The 19,239-nt window shown below is 42.2% G+C and overlaps 1 protein-coding gene across 5 annotated transcripts in view; it reads left to right on the plus strand.

Annotated features, from left to right (window-relative positions):
* TSPAN4 (tetraspanin 4) overlaps positions 1-19,239 on the plus strand; it is a 518,185-nt gene that overhangs the window by 441,278 nt on the left and 57,668 nt on the right. For 4 of the 5 annotated variants that reach the window (XM_073347184.1, XM_073347181.2, XM_073347185.2 and 1 more), the window contains one exon: positions 13,755-13,829. The exons of the other annotated variant lie outside the window; for it this stretch is intronic. In XM_073347184.1, coding sequence (XP_073203285.1) covers positions 13,755-13,829 — 75 coding nt within the window. The remainder of the gene's footprint in view (positions 1-13,754; positions 13,830-19,239) is intronic. 5 annotated transcript variants of the gene reach the window in all.

Genomic DNA, 19,239 nt, shown 5'->3' on the forward strand with positions numbered 1-19,239 from the left:
AAAATACCAATTGAAACTGCCGTGATATACGGTTCAAGGAATAAATTCTAAACTAATCAGATTGGATAATTTAAGTAGAAAGTGAGACTAGAATAAAAGCCCTCTGAAAAATTCTATATCTAAATTGAGTCTTTTCCCTCTTAACTCCTTGAGTGCTGGTATATTTTGTACACTGTTGCAACCGCTGTATTTACCACGGCTGACCTTTAGTAAGTCGTAGTGCAGTCCTTGTGCTACATCATATGACTCTCTTCATTCACTTAATTGCTGCCTTGCAACACCTCCCCTTCCTATTCCAACTCTACAGAAATCTCTCCTCGTGCCCATCAGTCCTCACTTGTATCACTTCGGTCAATCCATTTCTGTCATTCTGGTTTGGTTTTGTAATGAGGACAAATATTTGCAAATAGCTAGGAGGGCACCAAAAGGTCTAGTTTCACTTAGGACCTAAGTCAGGATTTGAAATTGGTGATGCTGTGCTAAGGGCTAACCAAGTGGTGGTCCTCTCCAACAGAATGCAAGAATGGACAGTTGGGATCGTATGGCTACTCTCTGGGGCACGCAAGTCCAGATATTCAAACTGGCCTGTAAATCTTCACATGCAGGTTTTATGCACAGCCATTTCCATGCACAAATTAGATGGTTTAGCTCAGGGGTTCTCAAACTGGGAGTCGGGACCTCTCAGGGGGTGATGGGGCTCTTACATGGGGGGTGGGGGTCACAAGCTGTCAGCCTCCAGTCCAAACCATGCTTTGCTTCCAGCATTTATAATGGTGTTAAATATATATAAAAGTGTTTTTAATTTATAAGGGAGAGTCGCACTCAGAGGCTTGCTATGTGAAAGGGGTCAACTGTACAAAAGTTTGAGAACTACTGGTTTAGATGCAGAATGGTGGTATTTGATTTGCTGAATAAATGAGTCACGTTATCCTCCCTGTCTAACAAAGGAAGGCCACCTTTGTGACTGTACTCTAGGACTTCTAGACCATGCAGCAAAACATGGTGCTTCATTTGATATCTCCACGCAGATAATGACTGCAGATTCCTTTCAACCGTATTGGATCAGGATGGACGACTCTTTGTGCACATAAATAGAGTATAAACATACACAGATCTGTAAGAGGTATCCGGCAGGCATCAAGCATTTCAAGTCTTTGTCAGGATCCCAGTGGATTAACTATTAAGGCTTTTACAGAATAATAGCTGATGAACCAAATTTAGATACATGCTGTTTTAATAATGGAGTTTCTATTCATAGGGTTGCTCATAAACTAAAAATGCAGTAATGTATTTGAGCAAACTTATCATTTTTATGTAGCAAAAAATGATCAGGGGGCTGGCAAGATTTACTTTTGAGGGAAGATTAAAAGAGCTAAATACGCAGCGCTTGGCTAAGAGAGGACTCAGGTGGAACATAAATCTACAAATATTTCAGGAGTATAAATACTATGGGCAGAGAGGAATTATACAGTGCATTACAAAGGGTTATAAGTTGGAGCAATGGGAGAATTTAGTTTGAATGTCAGCAAAAACTTTCTGACAGTGAGATGTGGAATAGTCTCTAAAGGGAAGTGGTGGAAACTTCATGGCATAGGACTTTTAAAACTAGACCAAAATAAAATGGAAATTGTACTGTAGTGGACAATCCTGCATTGGTCTGGATGGCTTTATAGCTATTTGCTCTCTCTAATCTATACGTTTCTCCGTTGGGTGGTGGTGTGAAACTACAGTCCGTGCCTTTTCCGGAGGCTGCCAAGTGCCTCGTACAAAATCATTGGTTTAGCCTGGTCTAACTGATCCTTTTGTCACGCCTTGGTATGCAGTGCTGGTTGGTGATCACTCCAGATTATGCGGTGCTGGTTGGTGATCACTCTAAATCTATTCTGTCAAACCACTTGTTAGCTAAAGACTGCATCAGGAAGCTCAGAAAGTATGCAGGACAATTAACCTGGAGGTATGCATGGAGAGGGGAAACTGTTAATGTGATGAAGACCCCTCCTACCCTGGCTTCCAGCTTGGTTAGGTATTGATCTAGTTAACCCAGACCACAGATAAATTGTTTGGCTATCCACTGTGAATTTGGCTAGCCCATGTTAGATCTATATTTTACAACAATGTGCAGGCCTAGCTTCTAGAACATGTCTTTTAAATAGCACTCCATGGTGACTCAGTAATGGAAAGAGGTTTATCAGGTGACAGTGCTTAAATTATGATTAGTTGCTGGTCTTTAACTTGTGTAAACCTAGTATAGATTACACATGCACAAACTGCATGAAAAGAACATTATTTAAGATGCAAAGTAAGCACTCAGAAGCTAGGGAATGCCAGAATTAGGGTTGCTTATGTATTGACAGCAAAGGAGAGACAGATTTCCTGCTATCCATCCCCAGCCTGACCTGCAGCAGACCAGAACAGCAATTGCCCATTGCAGGTAGAGTCTTCTGGGAATTTAGCTGTGAAGCTCTAGAAAGTCTTTACTGAGTATGTATGAACTGTTGCTTTTCAAAGGCTTATAATTTGGCAAAAATTGGGTGGATTTTGACGGGGATGCAACAACCAAGTCCTCTTGCCAAATTTCAAATCTTTGCTTCAAAGAATGGGGGTGGTAGACCTTTTCAGAGAAAAGCTATCCAGAATTTTTTTAACATGGTCTACACAATATAGTTTTCCCTAGCCTCTTCCTCAGAATTTCAGTTAAAATTTCAAAAATCAACCCCCTCCCCCCAAAACAAAACAACAGCTCCTCCTCAACCTGATGCTAACACTTGGCATGGAAAATGTCAGCCCAAATAGTTAAAGTTTACAAGCAACTGAACACAGAGTCTTATAATGGGAAATGTCAGGCAATCTCAATAATAGAATAGAATATCAGGGTTGGAAGGGACCTTAGGAGATCATCTAGTCCAACCCCCTGCTCAAAGCAGGACCAATCCCCAATTTTTGACCCAGATCCCTAAATGGCCCCCTTAAGGAACTCACAACCCTGGGTTTAGCAGGCCAATGCTCAAACCACTGAGCTAAATAGGTGATACTACCAGTCTCATCTACAATAAGGGCAAAGACACCCTCTCTGCTGTTGAAGGCTAGAAACATTTAGTGTGGTTAGAATGATATAATGTAATAATGGTATTTATACCTGCTCTTATATGGCTCTTTTCATCAATAGATCTCTCAAAGCACTTTATAAAGGAAGGTAAGTATCCCCATTTTACAGAAGGGGAGACTGAAGCAGAGAGAGGCAAAGTAATTTGCTTAAGATCACACATTAGGTCAGTTGCAGAACAGGAAATAAAGCCTAGATCTCCTGACTTAAACGGTTTACATTTAAAAAAACAACAACTGCAAAAAGTAATATTTCTCAAAACATACAACTTGGAAATCTTGTAGTGCAGCATGCCATTGCTTGCAGTGCTGTGATCCCAAAATTACTGTAATCGTGCTATTTAAACAGTTACATTTTGAATCTTTCCATTTAAAAAAAAGTCATGTTATGCTATAGCAAGGAGCTCCAGTCAAGGTCAGGACCCTATTGTGCTAGGTGCTGTAAAAACATATAGGTAGATCTAGTACCTACCCTGACATGCTTCTAATATAGGGCCGTGTCTACACTGAAAGACTACAGGGGTGTGAATAGCAGTGGGTACCAAAGTGCTGCATTGTAACTCCCCTGTGTGGATGCTGCAGGTGCAAACTAAAAGGTTCCTAGTTTGCATTAACATAGTCGTCCTCTTCATACAGGAGTGTGCATTCATGTGAATTAGGAACCTTTTAGTTCGCACCTGCAGCATCCACACAGAGAAGTTAAAGCACAGCACTTTGGTGCACGCTGTTATACACTCACTCGTAGTCCAAACCGCAAGGCAGTGTAGACCCGTCCGAAGACACTCCTTTACTCCTAGATCATTATTTTATTGGCTGTTGACTTCAGTTATGGTTATTGTTCATGTCTTGGGCATCTTTTGTTATCGTCTCCTGCCCTGACTTTGGGGGGAAGTTTTCCAAACAGCAGGAGGAGTCATTTCTAAGGTGCAAGTGCCATTCCTGTCGCATCTTTTCCTCCTCCCCCCTTACTTTGGTATTCATAAAAAATATTATCCAAGACAATGTAAAGAAATAAGTAAACCTTTCATAATGTTCCTATTCCCTATTAACATATCAAATCAAGATGCCTTCTGGGAATTATGCAAAATAAGACTTTTTACGAGACCAATTAAATATTAAAAGCTTTTGCTTTTAAAAGGGGGGGGAAAACACAATTGATTTTTTAAAATGAGCATTGATAAAATCTTTATACTTCACCACTCCACTTTGTATTCTGCGTATGACACGTACCATTATGTTACAGAAATATTATTTTTAGAGATTTTTAAAACAAATGTATTGGGATGATTTTTGTATTCCTCTACCTGTAAGGGCAGAGCTAACATTTTCAAAAACTAGTACCTACAGATAAGCACCTGAATCCATGTTCAGGGCCCAATCTAGTGCTCAGTGAAGTCAGTGAGTGCTTTTATTGATTTCCGTGGGTGCTGGTTTGCCTCTCACATACCTAAATAAAAGTGGCCTCATTTTAGAGGCCTGGATCCCATATAATTTCTAGTGAAATTAATGTTAGTTGTGGGTGCTCAACACCTCTTAATTTGGCCACTTTAGCTGCCTAACTTTAGGTACCTAAGTTTGAAAATATTGGCCCAGCCTTACTTTCCACAAGTCAAACTGTACATGGCTGAGAAGAGAGTCTTAAAATAAAAATCCAAAAGCCTCTAAACTTGACCTCCAATACCTTTCCTACACATACAAATAGCACAACTTAACAGTCTGTTATCTTAGTGTCTAGAAATAAGTGACTAGAAATAAGAGTCGTGCATGCCAGTGAAAGGGCAGAAATCTCCACTTTCCAGTGCAGTAAAGCTCCTCTCCAACATTCTCAGAGTGAGTAGTGAATTTGACTTCCTCAGTTTTGGGTACCCAATTGAAGTCCTTTTAAAGCGTTTCTCCTGGGGATGCACCTAAATATTACTTATTTACTTTTGAGAATTTTGGCAACTAATTTTTTTTACCCTGTAGAGTTGACAGGCCTTAAATCCGTTTTATTTTATTTTATTTTATTTTATTTTATTTTATTTTATTTTTTGGCGGGGGAGGGGAAATTTCACATTGTGGGAGAGGGAAATGTCGCAGGTTGATTTAAAAAGGCAGAAATTTGAAGTTGAACAAAGGTTTGGAACATTAGTAGTCTTGGCAGATGTGTATTAGATAGCAAAAGGCTGATGAGGGTAGTGTAGAAAATTGCTATTTATTATTTGTATTTTCCTAGTGACAAGGAGCCCCAGTTTTTTGCGAGGCACTCTACAAACACAGAACAAAAGAAGTCCCTTCCCCAAAGAGCTTACAATCCACGTTAGATCGGTGACCTTTTGGTAATGCACGATTTGATAGAAATGTCAAATTTCTTTTCTTTTTCCCTCCCATAATGAGGTGTGTAACGAATGAGTAAACCAGACTTCAAGATCTTGGCTCAAAAGGCTCCTCTGAATGGTTTAAATGCAAGAAGACTTAAGGCTTTTTGGTGACCTCTAAGGGAAAGGTCATAGTTTAAATGTGGGACCTGAGATGTTGTAAAGGGAGAGAGGATGGCAAACCATAATGAACAATTGCTTCACGTTTCTAGTTCGTGTCTTACAGGGGCATTTGAAAGGTTGAACTCCAATTAAAAAAAAAAAGAAGATGGCTGACCTGCTGACCTCTGATGGAAAGGGCGAATATTGTTTTGAAGGAGAGTCTACACTCAGTCGCCTAATACATGTATCAAGTTGAAGATTCTCTGTTTTATTTTGTGTATTTATAATGGGTGGGTGTAGGTGCATATCTGTATTGGTTTTTTTTTAAATGCTTACACAAAGAAATGCAGCAACCTGCCACCATAAATTGTTAGCTCTCTCCTGTGCCCTGATCCTGCAAACACTTAAGCTAGTGCAGGAGTCTTTGAAGGATAGGAGCCTTAGAGTGTAAGTTCTTTGAAATAGGAACAGTCATGTTCTGTGTGTTTGTAAAGTACCTAGCACAATGGGCCTCTGTCTGGTTGAGGCCAGTTGGTGATATTTCAGGATAAATAATTAATTAAATTAGTGTATTTGCTGACAGGAGAATCGCTTAGTGCACTAATACAGGCTACAATTCTTAGTTAAGCAAAGCTTGAAACTCATGGGGCCAATCCTTAGTTGGTGTAAATTCTGATGCAATTCTGTTGGCTTCATTAGTACTATGTGTTAGGGGGCTTATTCCTTCACCCACTCACTTCCCTGGTCCTTCTCACATGAACAGAGAGCAACAATACTCGAAGTCCGAAGGTGCGAACAATTCGACGTTTATTGGGGTGAACTTCCAGCAAGCATGATTCCAGTTTCCTTCCTTCGTGTCCCCCTTCCCAGCTCTGACACCACAGAGCCTTACCTGTGGCCCTGTTCCCATTCCTGCCCTTAGCTAAACATGATTCCAATTTCCCCACCGCCATTCCCTGTTCCCATTCCCCCCCTCCCCCCACGCACTCCCTGATTGACTGCAGACTATATAGTAAAACTTGAGTTCTGCTTAGCTATACCTTAACCAGTCATTTTACTGAAATTTAACTAACTAATCCTAACATATTGTAACATGATTATTTAACCAATTATATCCCACCACCTTAATTAGTTTACACCCAGCAAAATTAATTATACAGCAGACAGAAACCATCACAGAACCGGACAGAGATTATACAGACAAACAATAGGGAAATGAGGACTACAGTGATAGAACAACACAGAAATGAGGATTTCACATCCCAGCTATTGATAAGTGAGTTCTTGCCAGACAGGATGCTATCAAACTAAGTTTCCTTTTACATCTTCTAGGCACTTCCCTTTCTCTGGAGGTGATAGGCATTATCAGGACAGGATTGTATTCCTAACAGCCCCATAGCACCTTATTTCAATGTGACTAGTTTGGAATGTGAGGATCTGACCGTTCGCTTCCCAGCTTATGGCTGCCTCTGCTGCTTAGCCAAAGGCCTTAGCCTAAGCACAGGGCCTCAGACTGTCACAGTAAGAGAAGGACCTTACACCGGCAGACAGTGACTTTGATTCTTTCTTTTATACCTCTATAACTAGCCAAGTGATAAGAATACACCTAAATTCTTAGAGTATAGGCCTTTACAGACAGGCCTGAATATCTATTTCCTAACACTATGTACTTTTATATTTTTTAAAAAAATAAAACATTGCCCTATTAATAACACCCTAGGTTATTAAAACTGAAATAGTTCAGAAAATCTGATTTACTTTCCCTCATTTATGCTTGTTGTCTCCTTTTTTGCATTTTACTGGTCTTGGACAACGAACTCCGAACTAGTCATTCTAGCCTTTCTTTATTGTCAGCTGTTGGCCACTTTCACTTTATATAGTCCACCAGACTTTTGTTAACACGTGTTCACATGCAAACATATGTATGTTTTAGCACCAGGTACAGTAATAAACCTAGAAGTACACACCATGCTTCAGATACTGTGTACTGAAAATATACTGCTGTATAATTTTTATGAACATGTACCACGAGTGGAGGGGAACCTTGCATGTTATATGAGAGTCATCTTGTGTTTTGGTATGGCTGAGAGAACTGTGAAGTGCAACAAAAGCATTCTGGCATGAATCTTCAGATGAAAGACCACTAGTACCATAAGGGTGACGGTGACCTCACATGTAGAAATACTACTCCTACTTAGCACTTCCCATGTTCCAAGTTCTATACAAACGTCACTGTACTAAATCCTGGTGAGGTAGATAAGTATATTAATTTTTTTTATTGTTGTGAAAACAGAGATTGTGACTCGCCTAAGGCCACACAGCACCAAATTAGTGTCAGAGGCAAGATTAGGCTGTAGGTCTCTGAAGCCCCAGTTCTGTGCATAACAAACCAGACCATGCTGCACCTCTCTCACTGTTATAAAGTGCTTGTGACTGCTTTTGACTGTCTGTCTGATCTAACTTATACACTTTAAAAACATCCTACTTCAGTGTAGTTTTCTATCAAAGGGCAAATTAAAATCCTTGCCAGTCAATCAAGACAACTGCGTTCTGAGAACTAATGTGAGAAGGCCAAAAGGTGTAGTCGAATAGGAGGGCTTCCAAATTTCAGAACTGTGCGTGCGGGGAAATTAATCTCTCAGAAGGAAGCTGTGATGCATAAACTGCGCAGTCAGGATTTGTTTATCCAGAGTCGTTTGCAAGCTGCCTTTCACCTGGACTTAAAGGTTTAGAACCCCGACTGCACAAAGGTCATGCTCAGTGCAGCTGAAGAAAGACGACTGTAAGTCCTGTTTCTGTTTTCTTGATCCTTGGGCTGCCAGAGGCCAAATCTGTCCCCAGCACAATTTTAACTTCCTGCTGGCTGGAGCAGTCTTGTAGGAGTGCCTCAAAAACATTCCTTAATTTACCCTCACAACACAACATTTTACAGATGCGTCCATGAGACACACAGAGATTGTGACTTGCCCTAGGTTGGACAGAGAGTCTGTGGCAGAACAAGGAAATAAACCCACATCTTCTGAGTCATAGCCTGGTGCTGGATGAGGGGAGCTGGCACCGGCTGGGGGTGGGGTTGCAAGTGGGGATCTTCTTCCTTTTGTTTTCTCCTTCCTCCCCACACACACTGGCTGTGCTTAGTTTTGGGGGCTGCATCAACTCCAAAGTATCCTCTTCAGCCCGTTGAGTGTCCTTTTCTCTACTCCCTCAGCTGAGCTCTATGTGGAAAAGTGGTGAGGGAGGAGTGTGAAGGAAATGGAGGGGAAGGGCTGAGAAGTCGTACTGGAATTGGATTAAGGGTGGAGCAGGAGCAGCAGCAGCAGCAAGGTAGGGAGGGATCTCCTCTCCACCCCTTCCTTCACTCCCACTAAAGTCCCACTGAGTCCTAAAGCCTGTGGGATTATTTTTGGCTTAACCCCTCTTGTCAACATGCCAGAGGTTCACAAGTGCTGTGGTGAAGTATCACTAACTACAAGCTTAGATCAATCTTCTTTATGGAGTTCTACATGAACACTTTGCTTTGGGATTGGTTTTTCTCAGCACATAAATCTTTATTATATCAACAGCCTGTAGTCTCACAGGACAGCAGCAAAGTTTGTTTTTTATTCTTCTTATTTATCACCCGAACTCAGGAGCTCACTTAATAGGGAGCTGCAGAAGAAATGGTGAGGGTTTCCAGGGGGCATGCAGGGGCTGCATAGGCTCACACTTGTCTGCTATATGCCAATCCTGCCTTGGCTCTCATGTTTGACTTAAATTCCACCTTGAATGTTAATGAAAAAATCAGGTCAGTTTGTGGTGTTAGGTTCTAGGGAAATGGAGCAGCATGGTGGAGCAGTGCATGGGTCTGAGATTATGGTCATCAGGTTGGTAAAATGTGAGAGTGTGTGCAGGGTTAAGCTGTAATACCGCTGCACCTAGGGGGCACTGAGGAATTGTCTTCACTCCTTACAAAGGTGTCTTTTTACAGTGAGAAACACACAATAGTTATCCTTCTGTAAAATCCTAGGTGGAGACAGGGTACTTGCCGTGTTTACCACAGGGCAGGTAGGTGAGGTGAGCACTGCACCTCCTTCCTGAGGTTGACCTCACCTACATAGCAGTCAAACTACAGTGCCTTGTCTCCACTATATTTTTACAGCAGGATAGCTCATGCATGTTAGTTAACCCATGGTAAAAATGTACCTTGTTTTGTCAGTGGAGACAAGCCATGAGAGACATAAGGCTGACGGCCTTGTTTAAAACAATACTGTTATTTTGTGGAGAAAAGAAATCATCGTCTTGTTTTGTTTGTGGCTTTGGAGATGGAGAGAAATCCTAATATACCATGGTTTGGAAAGTTCACAGAGCTATTCCGTTCTACATACGTTTTTATGTTGACCTCATCATCATAGTATCTGGGCGGCCGCCTTGGGACTAATTTACAGAAGTGCTGAGCACACAACTGCAGAAAATGAGGAATACACAATTAGTAGTAGTCATTGAAAAGTTTGGCTTAAATGACTTGCCTGGCATCATATGAGTAAGGCTACATTTTAGTCATGGGTATTTTTAGTAAAAGTCATGAACAGGACACAGGCAATAAACAAAAAGTCATGGCCCCATGACCAGTGCATGACTTTTACTAAAAATACCTGTGATTAAATCTTACTTGCTGGGAGGGGGCACTCCTGAAGGCTGCCACTGGGGGGCTGCCCAGGGCCCTGCTGCTTCAGGGCAGTGCTGAGGACCAGTTGCCTGATGCTGCCAGAGCAGTGGCCGGTGAGGCTGGCCCCAGGGCTTCCCCACCTGCTGGGGTAGTCCTGGGGTCAGCCGCAGCAGTGCTGCAACATTCACGGAGGTCACGGAAAGTCACAGAAGCCATGACCTCCATGAATGATTCGCAGTCTTACACATGAGACCTCTGTGGCAGAGGCAGAAATGTAAACCACTCCTCCAGGGCAACACTCAGCTTCCTACCATCCTTTCTCTTCCTGCAATCCCCTGTCATTTCACTACACGCATTCCAACTTCAACAAATGAACCTGTAGACAATGCCCTCCTTTACTACGCAATCCCCAGTTCATCACAAGAGCAGGTCCATCATGTGCATGGAAAGTAGCATGAGTCCTGTATTAAAACAGTATGTGATCCTGTATTTAAAGATTGTATCATATTGCAGATGCATAAGGAAACTAAATTAGATTTCCACAGACAACCTTAATTTGGACATTTCCTGTCTTTTGACTGCTTTACTTTGCAACATTGTTAATGGATTGTATTTATTTATTTTAAAGCAAACTGAAAGAACAGGAATTCCATCAGGTCTGCATCATATTGACACCCACATGGGTCGTTAACAGGGTAGGACCCTTTGGATCCACAACCCACACCTCTGCCACTTGAGCTAAAAGCGTAAATGATGACAATAGTAGGTTGTCATCCCCTGTGTGAAGCAACCCTAGAATGGGATGAGACACACACTTTGCCAGCGGGTTTTGTAGACTTTTGTTGAAAGCAGAGGAACTCTGAGACTCGGGAATCTTGGGTTCCATTCCAGGCTCTGGAGAAGTGTGGTCTAGTATACACAGACTCTTCTGCCCATTTCTCCCAAGCTTGCCCCCTTCTGCCCCATTTCTACTGTCCTGTCTCCTTCCCCACCCCCTTCTGGGTCCTTTTCCTAGTCCCATTCTCTTGACCTACCAGGCCAGTCTCTACTCTTCATGCTTCTCATAGCAGTGTCTTTACTCAGCCCATCCTAGTCTTCCCCTCCAGATTCCCTGTCTGAATCCGAATCTCACCCCTCAACTTCCAGTCTCCTCCTTCCCTCACGTAGTCCCAGTTTCTCTCTTTACAGACACCTTGTCCTAGTCTATTCCTTCCACATCCCTGCCCCCCTCCTGCCTGGCTTTTATCCTCGCTGTATTCGAATCAGACAGCTGCCTCTGCCACACTGCCTGTGTCCCAGCAGAGAGGTCACTGAGAGCACAGGAGGAACAAATCGCTTGCTCTCAGTGATGGTGCCTGGCTCCACTACAGCCCGGCACAGCTGGGAGGAGCCATTATAAGGAAAGTTCTTCTGAATCTCTGTACACCTGGGCTAGAGCATACACAGTCCTGTGACGCGTAGGATCTGTGAGGGGATGGGGCATGATTATTTACTCTGTGGAGGATAGCACATGTGCAGTCTGGTCAGCACTAGGAGCTGTGAAAGGCTGGAGCATGCACAGTTGCTCTGGGGAGATGGCAGCCTGAGCCAGAGACCAGGCATGGAAAATTTCAGCCAAAACAGTCAAAGTTAAGAAAAGTTATGAGCAACTGAAAACAAATTCTTATCATCAGAAGTGTAGGGCAACTTTAAGAGGAAGTGTCTATAATATACCTGTTCACCAGCTTTGGCCCGGGGACCCCGACACTCTCAAAAGGAAAGCACAGTTTATGGACATACACAATGTAATTCACATACATTTTATGGATTCTCTGGAATCTCTGAGGGGTCACATGTCCCAGGGGAGGTAGGTGTCAAGGAACAGAGGTGTTCTTGTAGTACCACGGCATTCAAGTAAACGGTGATATAATTTGTCCTTGCTCACTGAATACTGTGTTGCAATCTGGAATCGCAATATTGCAGACCAATGACACATGGGCTGGTATTCACCAGTTCATCCAGTTTCTGGATGATAATGACAAGGAGGTCGGCCTGGGAGGTTGCTGCCATGAATGGGTGCCCTAACCCAGAATTGGGTGAAAGTAGATTCTGGTACTAGGGTCACTCTAGTCTTTAGATTCCAGTGAAGAGGAAGTGAAAATACACCATAATTGAAGACTCTTGGGGCCAACTGCAACAAAATGTGTGCCATTGGACTGGTGGAAAATTGTTTTCTGTCTCCAGATCTCTTGCCCTTTATTTTATCACAGAAATTCATAGGTACAAAGGTTTGACTTCCATTCATCAGGCAAAGAAAAGCTCTGATCAGGCTTTTTTAGCCATTGAAGTTTTATAAGTTTGCAGCTGAGTGGCTGAAGTAAAAGGAGCAGTAGATTTTTTTTTTAATTCCCCCCTCCCCCCTTTCTGAAACTGAGGTTTCAATCAAAGCAGTTACAGTTCAGTTATAACATTCTAATCTTGCAGGTGGGTAGGTGTGTGGAGTTGTAGGGGGCAGGGGATCCTGTGAGCAATCTTACGTCGTCCTCCTGATTTTATGTGATTTCTAAATAATCCTCTTTTCATAACACCATGAACTGTTAATTAGGGCCTGTTCCAAAGCCCATTTAAATCAATAAGAGTCTTTCTGTCTACTTCAATGGACTTTGCATCAGACCTGTTTATTGCAGGGAACTGTCCTGCACAAACCCTTGGAGATAGACAAAGATAGCTTAGTAGCTCTCGTAAGTCTCATAACTCTACTGTGCCGTTCTGCCATGACTGTACCACAGCCTGTCTAGCGTTGGAGTGGCAACATTCTTTTCGTCATCACAAAACGTGAAAGGTGGGATTTTCAGAAGTGCTCAGTGTTGGCCTACCTCTGTTCCCACTGAAGTCAATGAGAGCTGAGCCCTTTTGAGACTTCTACCTGAAATCCGTAATCCAGGAACTCCATGTGCTTTTATAAAGCCCGTTTTTTGGCATTAGATGGGATGTTTCCTCAGAACCAAGAAGCTAAGCTGAGCAATTTTTTTTAATGCTATAAGTATAAATGAGACACCTTCCAGTTCAAACTTTTGAGAAGTTTTTATACCTAGCCTGAAGAATGCTTCACACTAACTTTGTACACAAACATTTAAATGTTCCTTTCACTTTCCCAGTAGCCATAATGGAGTGACCTGTGGCTTCCTTGTTCCACAGAGGGAAGTACCCTGTACAGAATGAGAAGAATAGAGATGTCTAAGCCAGTTCATTAACTGCAAAAATTTGGTTAAACAAACAAAAAAAAAGCCCCTGCTCTCACTGAAGTTAGTAGAAGCAGAAGCAGGCGCTGTGTGTGTCTGGACACACTGTGTCCCTGACTAGTCCTGTGTGTGCTTTCCAATGCTGCATGGTGCATACACCTCGCTTGGTCTCAAAGCAGTAACTCTGTATCCTGCCGTCCATAAAACAAAGCCCCCTTTTCATGCATGACCTGCTGAATGTAGTTATTGTAGAGCAGGAGGAAGATGAAACAGATTTTGATGTTTCTGGGTTTTTGTTTCTTCCCCTTTCCCCTCTTCTCTTGACAGTTTTTTATCATGCTGTTAATTATATTCCTGCTGGAGCTCACCATTGTGATTCTGTTCTTCGTCTACACTGACAAGGTAAGTCAGATTTTTCTCTCTTCTTTCTCCTTTAGCAATCTTTTTTTTTTTATGCCCTTCCCTTATAAATAAGTCATGAAGTGCTCGCCTTGGCATGCACATCATGCTTCCCTCTTTCTCAAGTCACCCTCTCTGAAGATGTGCTCTCAGAATACATAAACAGATTTCCAGGGCTTGAGTTGTGTCTCTCTTGCGTGCGTTCTCTCTCTCGCCCTCTCATGCACAAGTCAAGGTCAGAGGTATTACCAAAGCAATCACCATTTAGATATAAAGGGAACTCTCAGCTGGGAAGGGATGGGAAAGAGAAAGGTACCTCAGAGGTGGATGCTAATAGCAATTGCATATTTTTTTAATATGTTTACATTTCAGAAGTGACTTTGAGATTGTTAGAAAGTCTGGATGGCAGGGATGTAAAAGGCAGAGGCAAATAGGTTGTCATCTGTCAAACTTGTTTCTGAGAGCACCTCTGGACAGTCTAATGAAATTCCAGCTAACTGCCACAGTGACAGTGTTAGGGATTAGTACAAGATCCCTTAATTTTTTGTGTTCAGATTTTACCTTGATGGACCACTGGTCTGATCCAGTATGGCAATTCCTGTGTTTCCACCGCAAAAGGGCACAGTTGTAAGGATAAACTGGGTGTCTCTAACCCACTAGGGTTTTTGAAAAGAGATAATAAAATAACGAGTCCAGAAGAACCATTAGATTCAATATTTTTAGGCGTTCAGCAGGCTTCTATTGAAAGTCTCTTACAATAGACTGTTATGGAACTGTGGATTGATGGTAAAATTTTGCCATGAATTAAAAACTGGTTAGGAGCTGGGAAGTGAAGAGCAGGATAAATGACTGTTTCTCAGAATGGAAAGACATTAATAGCAAGGTGCCTCTAGGATGAGGAGTAGAATAGTGAATAACAAGATGGCCACCATTTATTGGAAGGCCCAAACTTATTTACAAGAGTAAAAATTGTGGATGATTGTGAGAGAGTCTCCAAAAAGACCTAAAAGAATTAGTTTATTAGGCAACAGCATAGCAAGTAAAACTCAGAATTGACTTGCAAGATAATTTACATTGGAAGAGACAAATTAAAACTACTCATGCACGCTGATGGGTTCTGAATTAGTTGAGACCTCTCAGGAGAAAGGTGTACACGTCACAGAGAACAGTTTAATGAGGGCATCTGCTGAATGTACAGCAGTACTCCAAAAAGCAAATACAACATTTGGCTGTAGAAGAAGGGGAGTCATATGGGAATTTTATAATGCCATTATGTAAATTGATGGAATGACTTCACCATGAATTCAACATTGAGTTTTGGTCACCTCATTTCAGAGAAGGGTAATGAAAAGGATTAGAAGCACTGGGGGAGGGAACTTTCATATGAAAAGGGATGAAAAAGTCTAGCATGCTTTAGTTTGGGAAAGGGACGATATTAAGAAGAGAGATGATCGAGGTACCTAAAATAATGAGTAGTATAGTGAAGACCAACCACACTTTCCTCTTAACACAAGCACAGGAGGTGTGCTTGAAATGTAAAGAAAGCATGTTCAGAAGAGAAGAAACACTTTTCATGTTGTGTATATAATCAACCCACAGAATTCCCTGAGGTGAATAGTTTAGTAAAATGTGGGTGGGTGGGTGGAAGGGAAAGGATTGGATGTTTACATTAATAAATCATTCAATGCTGTTACACTGGCTGAGTTAATAGTTACAAAGGATAATAATACTTATTCTTCAGGTCATAAATTGGTTGCTAGCAGGAGTCAGGAAGGAATGCCATGTGCCGTTTCCCCGTGCCCTGTACATTTGCAGAATTCTTGGCTATGCTATTGATGAGGAGAGGGAGGAACTCACTTTCCTTTGAATCGTTTTGTATAGAGCAGTGCTGGAGCCATGACAAGGTTGACCTCAAGAACGAATCTCATTCTAAAATGTATGATCTAGTTCAACCACAAGTTATTGGGCTTGCTTCGGGAATCACTGGGTGAGATTTTTATGGCCTGTGCAATGCTGGTGATCAGACTAAATGATCATAATCCCTTAATCTATTAAATCTAGAATACTAGACTAGGTGGATCAGTGGTCATTGTCTGGGTTGCAGTTCCTGTGTTTCTGCCCTATACCAGACTTACTAAAAAGAAATAAAACATTATCAGTCTAAAACTAATATTTCCCTACAGCAGGGTGAGATTAATGTCTGAAGAAAAATATTGTTATACATACTGTTGTGAGAAATGTGGCTAAATCAGAGACGTTTGAGCCTAATCACCGGGGTAATCCAGTTAATGCAGTTTGTTGGAATATCTTTTAATGAACACTGTATGCTAACATCCGCACATCAGAAGAAAACAGCTTTTCAAGCCTTTATCACAAATAAATCAGACTCAACAGGCTTCTGTGTACTAAACATATTCAGAAAGCAGCAGGTTTCTGTAGTACCCAGAGGCCTGCTGTTGATTGGCTATGTGTATGTAAGTGTGCACATACACATGTGTGTAAAAATTCTTCCCAGTATAAAATGGGGAATGATCATTATTTCCTGTTGGCTTAAGAGGAGGCTAAACGGAGAAGGAACAGGATCCCCAACGGCCCTCCATCACCCCTTGCTTCTTTGACAGTGTAAAGTTCGTGAAGCCAATACTCTGCTCCCTTATTACAAACATTAATTAATCCTCTCAGCACTCTGTGAAGTAGGGCAGTATTACTATCCCCTCTCAGATCAGGAGTCTGAAGCAGAGAGGTTAAAGGACTTGCCCAGGGCTACGTAGGAAGACGGTATCAGCACTAGGACTAGAACCTAATGCTTTGCCTTAACCACAAGACTAAAAGAAAATAAAAATCTACGGAAGAGTTGAAAGGCTGAGCTGATTTCAGGGCTGTTTTCAGTTGTTGATTTAATAGTGTACTTCTATAGACCGACGTCTCTTTTTCATTCCTTCGGCTGCAGAATGTTCACAAGGATAAACTAGAGAGTGCAGCGCAGTATTAGCGAGGGAGTGAATATGCATCTGGCTGCACGTTTACACTAACTTACAGTTGTCTCCTGGGCTGCAAAGGAGACTATTTCTATGTAAATCACCATGACGCACACTGTAAGAGCATGTTCACTATTCTATAGCACCAGCATTTTAAAAATATTTTTTATTTGTCGTTTGTTTGTTTTTTATTTTACAGTCAGTCACTTATCAGGTTTTTGTTTTGTTTTGTTTTTCTGTTTTGGTAAAAGAACTGCCGCTCCTTTTGCTCTGGAAGAGAATGCTGCTATGCAGATGAGCAAAATAACTCCCTGGAAAGCTCATCAGCTCAGACTGGGCTATTCTTATTAGCCAGGCTGGAGGGGGGCGGGGGTGGTCAGAAATTATTATGGTATCCAGTCTAACTAAAAGATGCTTCTGAGTAATGAATTATTGCACATTGCTCATGCATTAGAATGGATGTCTTCCCCCCACCCCATGTGTGAAAGCTTGTCTCGATCTCAGGTTGGGTGAGAGAAGCATTCTGCTTTGCTTTATGGTCCTCTCCATGAACTGCTCATGAGGTGCTCTATGATGCTCTAAAGTGAGAGAGGCTCGGAGAACAGCCCATCAATATGTAGCATTGGAATGAAAGGGGAATGAGAGTAACGTCTCAGAGCTGCACTGCGGATCTCTCTTTCATAGCCTGAGCTCACTTTCTGCACACCATTCCTCCTGATGTCCTTGCCACTCACCCTCCACGACTAAACCCTTGAGTGCTGCAGATCTAGTGGAGTGTTGTGTGTAGGTGCCACCTGGGGAGGGGGGAGGGGGGACTGGTTGTGGTGGGGAGAAAGGGAGGTGAAACTCTTCCACCTGACTCTGGGTCCTTCAAAAGCAGTGAAGAGGTTGATCCAGAGGCCCTGCACAGCAGTAGCAGAAGTATGTTTTGGGGTGGCATGACAGTGCACCTTACGTTCGGGCATATACATCCCTGAGCTGGCAGTGGCACGCACATACACATCATGCAGTTTCGTTTGCCCTGGGGCAAGAATAATCTGTCTAAAGGGAGCAGGTTGTGTGTGCAGCTGCTGCTATCAAGAGAATTCCTATTCACATTATTGCCACTTCTGTAGCATGAAGGCTCAATTCAGCCCTGGGGAAGCAGCCCAAACGCCACAAACATCAGAGGAGGTCTGTCCACTGACATATGGTTTGAATTTGGCCCTTAATATGTGTTCATTTTGCTTCTGTCGACACAGACCAGCACTTGACCTACAGTACATATTCAGGCCATTTTTATGAGTTAGCTTTTATGATGTGTGGCTGTTTAGGTATTATAAGAGGCAATAATGGAGAGGTTAAGCTCAATTTTACACTGACAGAAGCAGAGCATTGGGGCTCAATCCCGTGAGGTATTGAGCTGCTTCTGGGAGATGCTGAACCCCATGAACTCCCAGTTGAGCTCAGCACTTCAGAGGTTTGGGCCCTTTAAGAATATAAGCAATGCAAATAAGGTGCATGGTGATGTACCAGTAATAACTTTTCAGTCCCTCTGTTTTTAACATCTGTCCTTATTTTTACTATGACTGTTTTCCCAGAGGCACAGAAAAATGTCTAGATTTACTGTCTTTTGTAACTATGATAGATCATTTTTCAGTATGTTTGTTAATTCACATGTCCCCTTTTTCTGACTTATAGGTAGTATTATATACTTCTGCTATTTGGCACCCATAAGCGGAAAAGCATAAATAAACAAACATTAACTTAATTTTTTTAAATGACAGCCTAAATAATACGGGGCAGTTTACAGAATAGAAACAGTGAAGGCTCTTTGAAGGGGGGTGGGATTGATTATGGGAGCAGTTAGTACCCTTGGAAACTGAGGTTAGGACTGGGATTTTCAGTGGGAATTGGGCACTTAACTCCCTTAAACACATTGAAAATTGCCACCTAGAATCCCGGCACCATTAGCTGTGTTGAACATTACCAGCACAGGTAAGTATGTGCATATGTGTTAACTAATCTCTGCTACACACCTGTGAGGTAGATTAATGTGAGCAGATGCCTTTACCCACCTGCTCTCAAATATAATATGTAGAGGCCGCACTCACCTTCTCCTTGGGGTTTGGCTTTATTAGCAAAGGTCCAGATTGTCTTACTCACATTCTTGAGCAGTTACTCCCAGGAATTGTCCCTTTGTACCCAGCTGCTCATCAGTATGAGGAAGGGGTTCACAGTCTGATGAAAGAAATTAACAACAAAGTTCAGCTCAAGCCTCCTATCCATACTGGGCTGCTCCCAAGATTCCTCTCTCCAGACAGCTCAGCCCATACACTCCATCCTTTCCTCTCTAAAAAGCCACTTTCACCTTCCACATGTCTACAGTAGAGTAGCATGTCAGCAGTACCATTAAAACAGCAGAATCCACTTAACATTCCTCTCAGCAGGATCAA

Source organism: Lepidochelys kempii, chromosome 6, assembly GCF_965140285.1.
Source record: "Lepidochelys kempii isolate rLepKem1 chromosome 6, rLepKem1.hap1, whole genome shotgun sequence".
Taxonomy (NCBI): Eukaryota; Metazoa; Chordata; order Testudines; family Cheloniidae; genus Lepidochelys; species Lepidochelys kempii.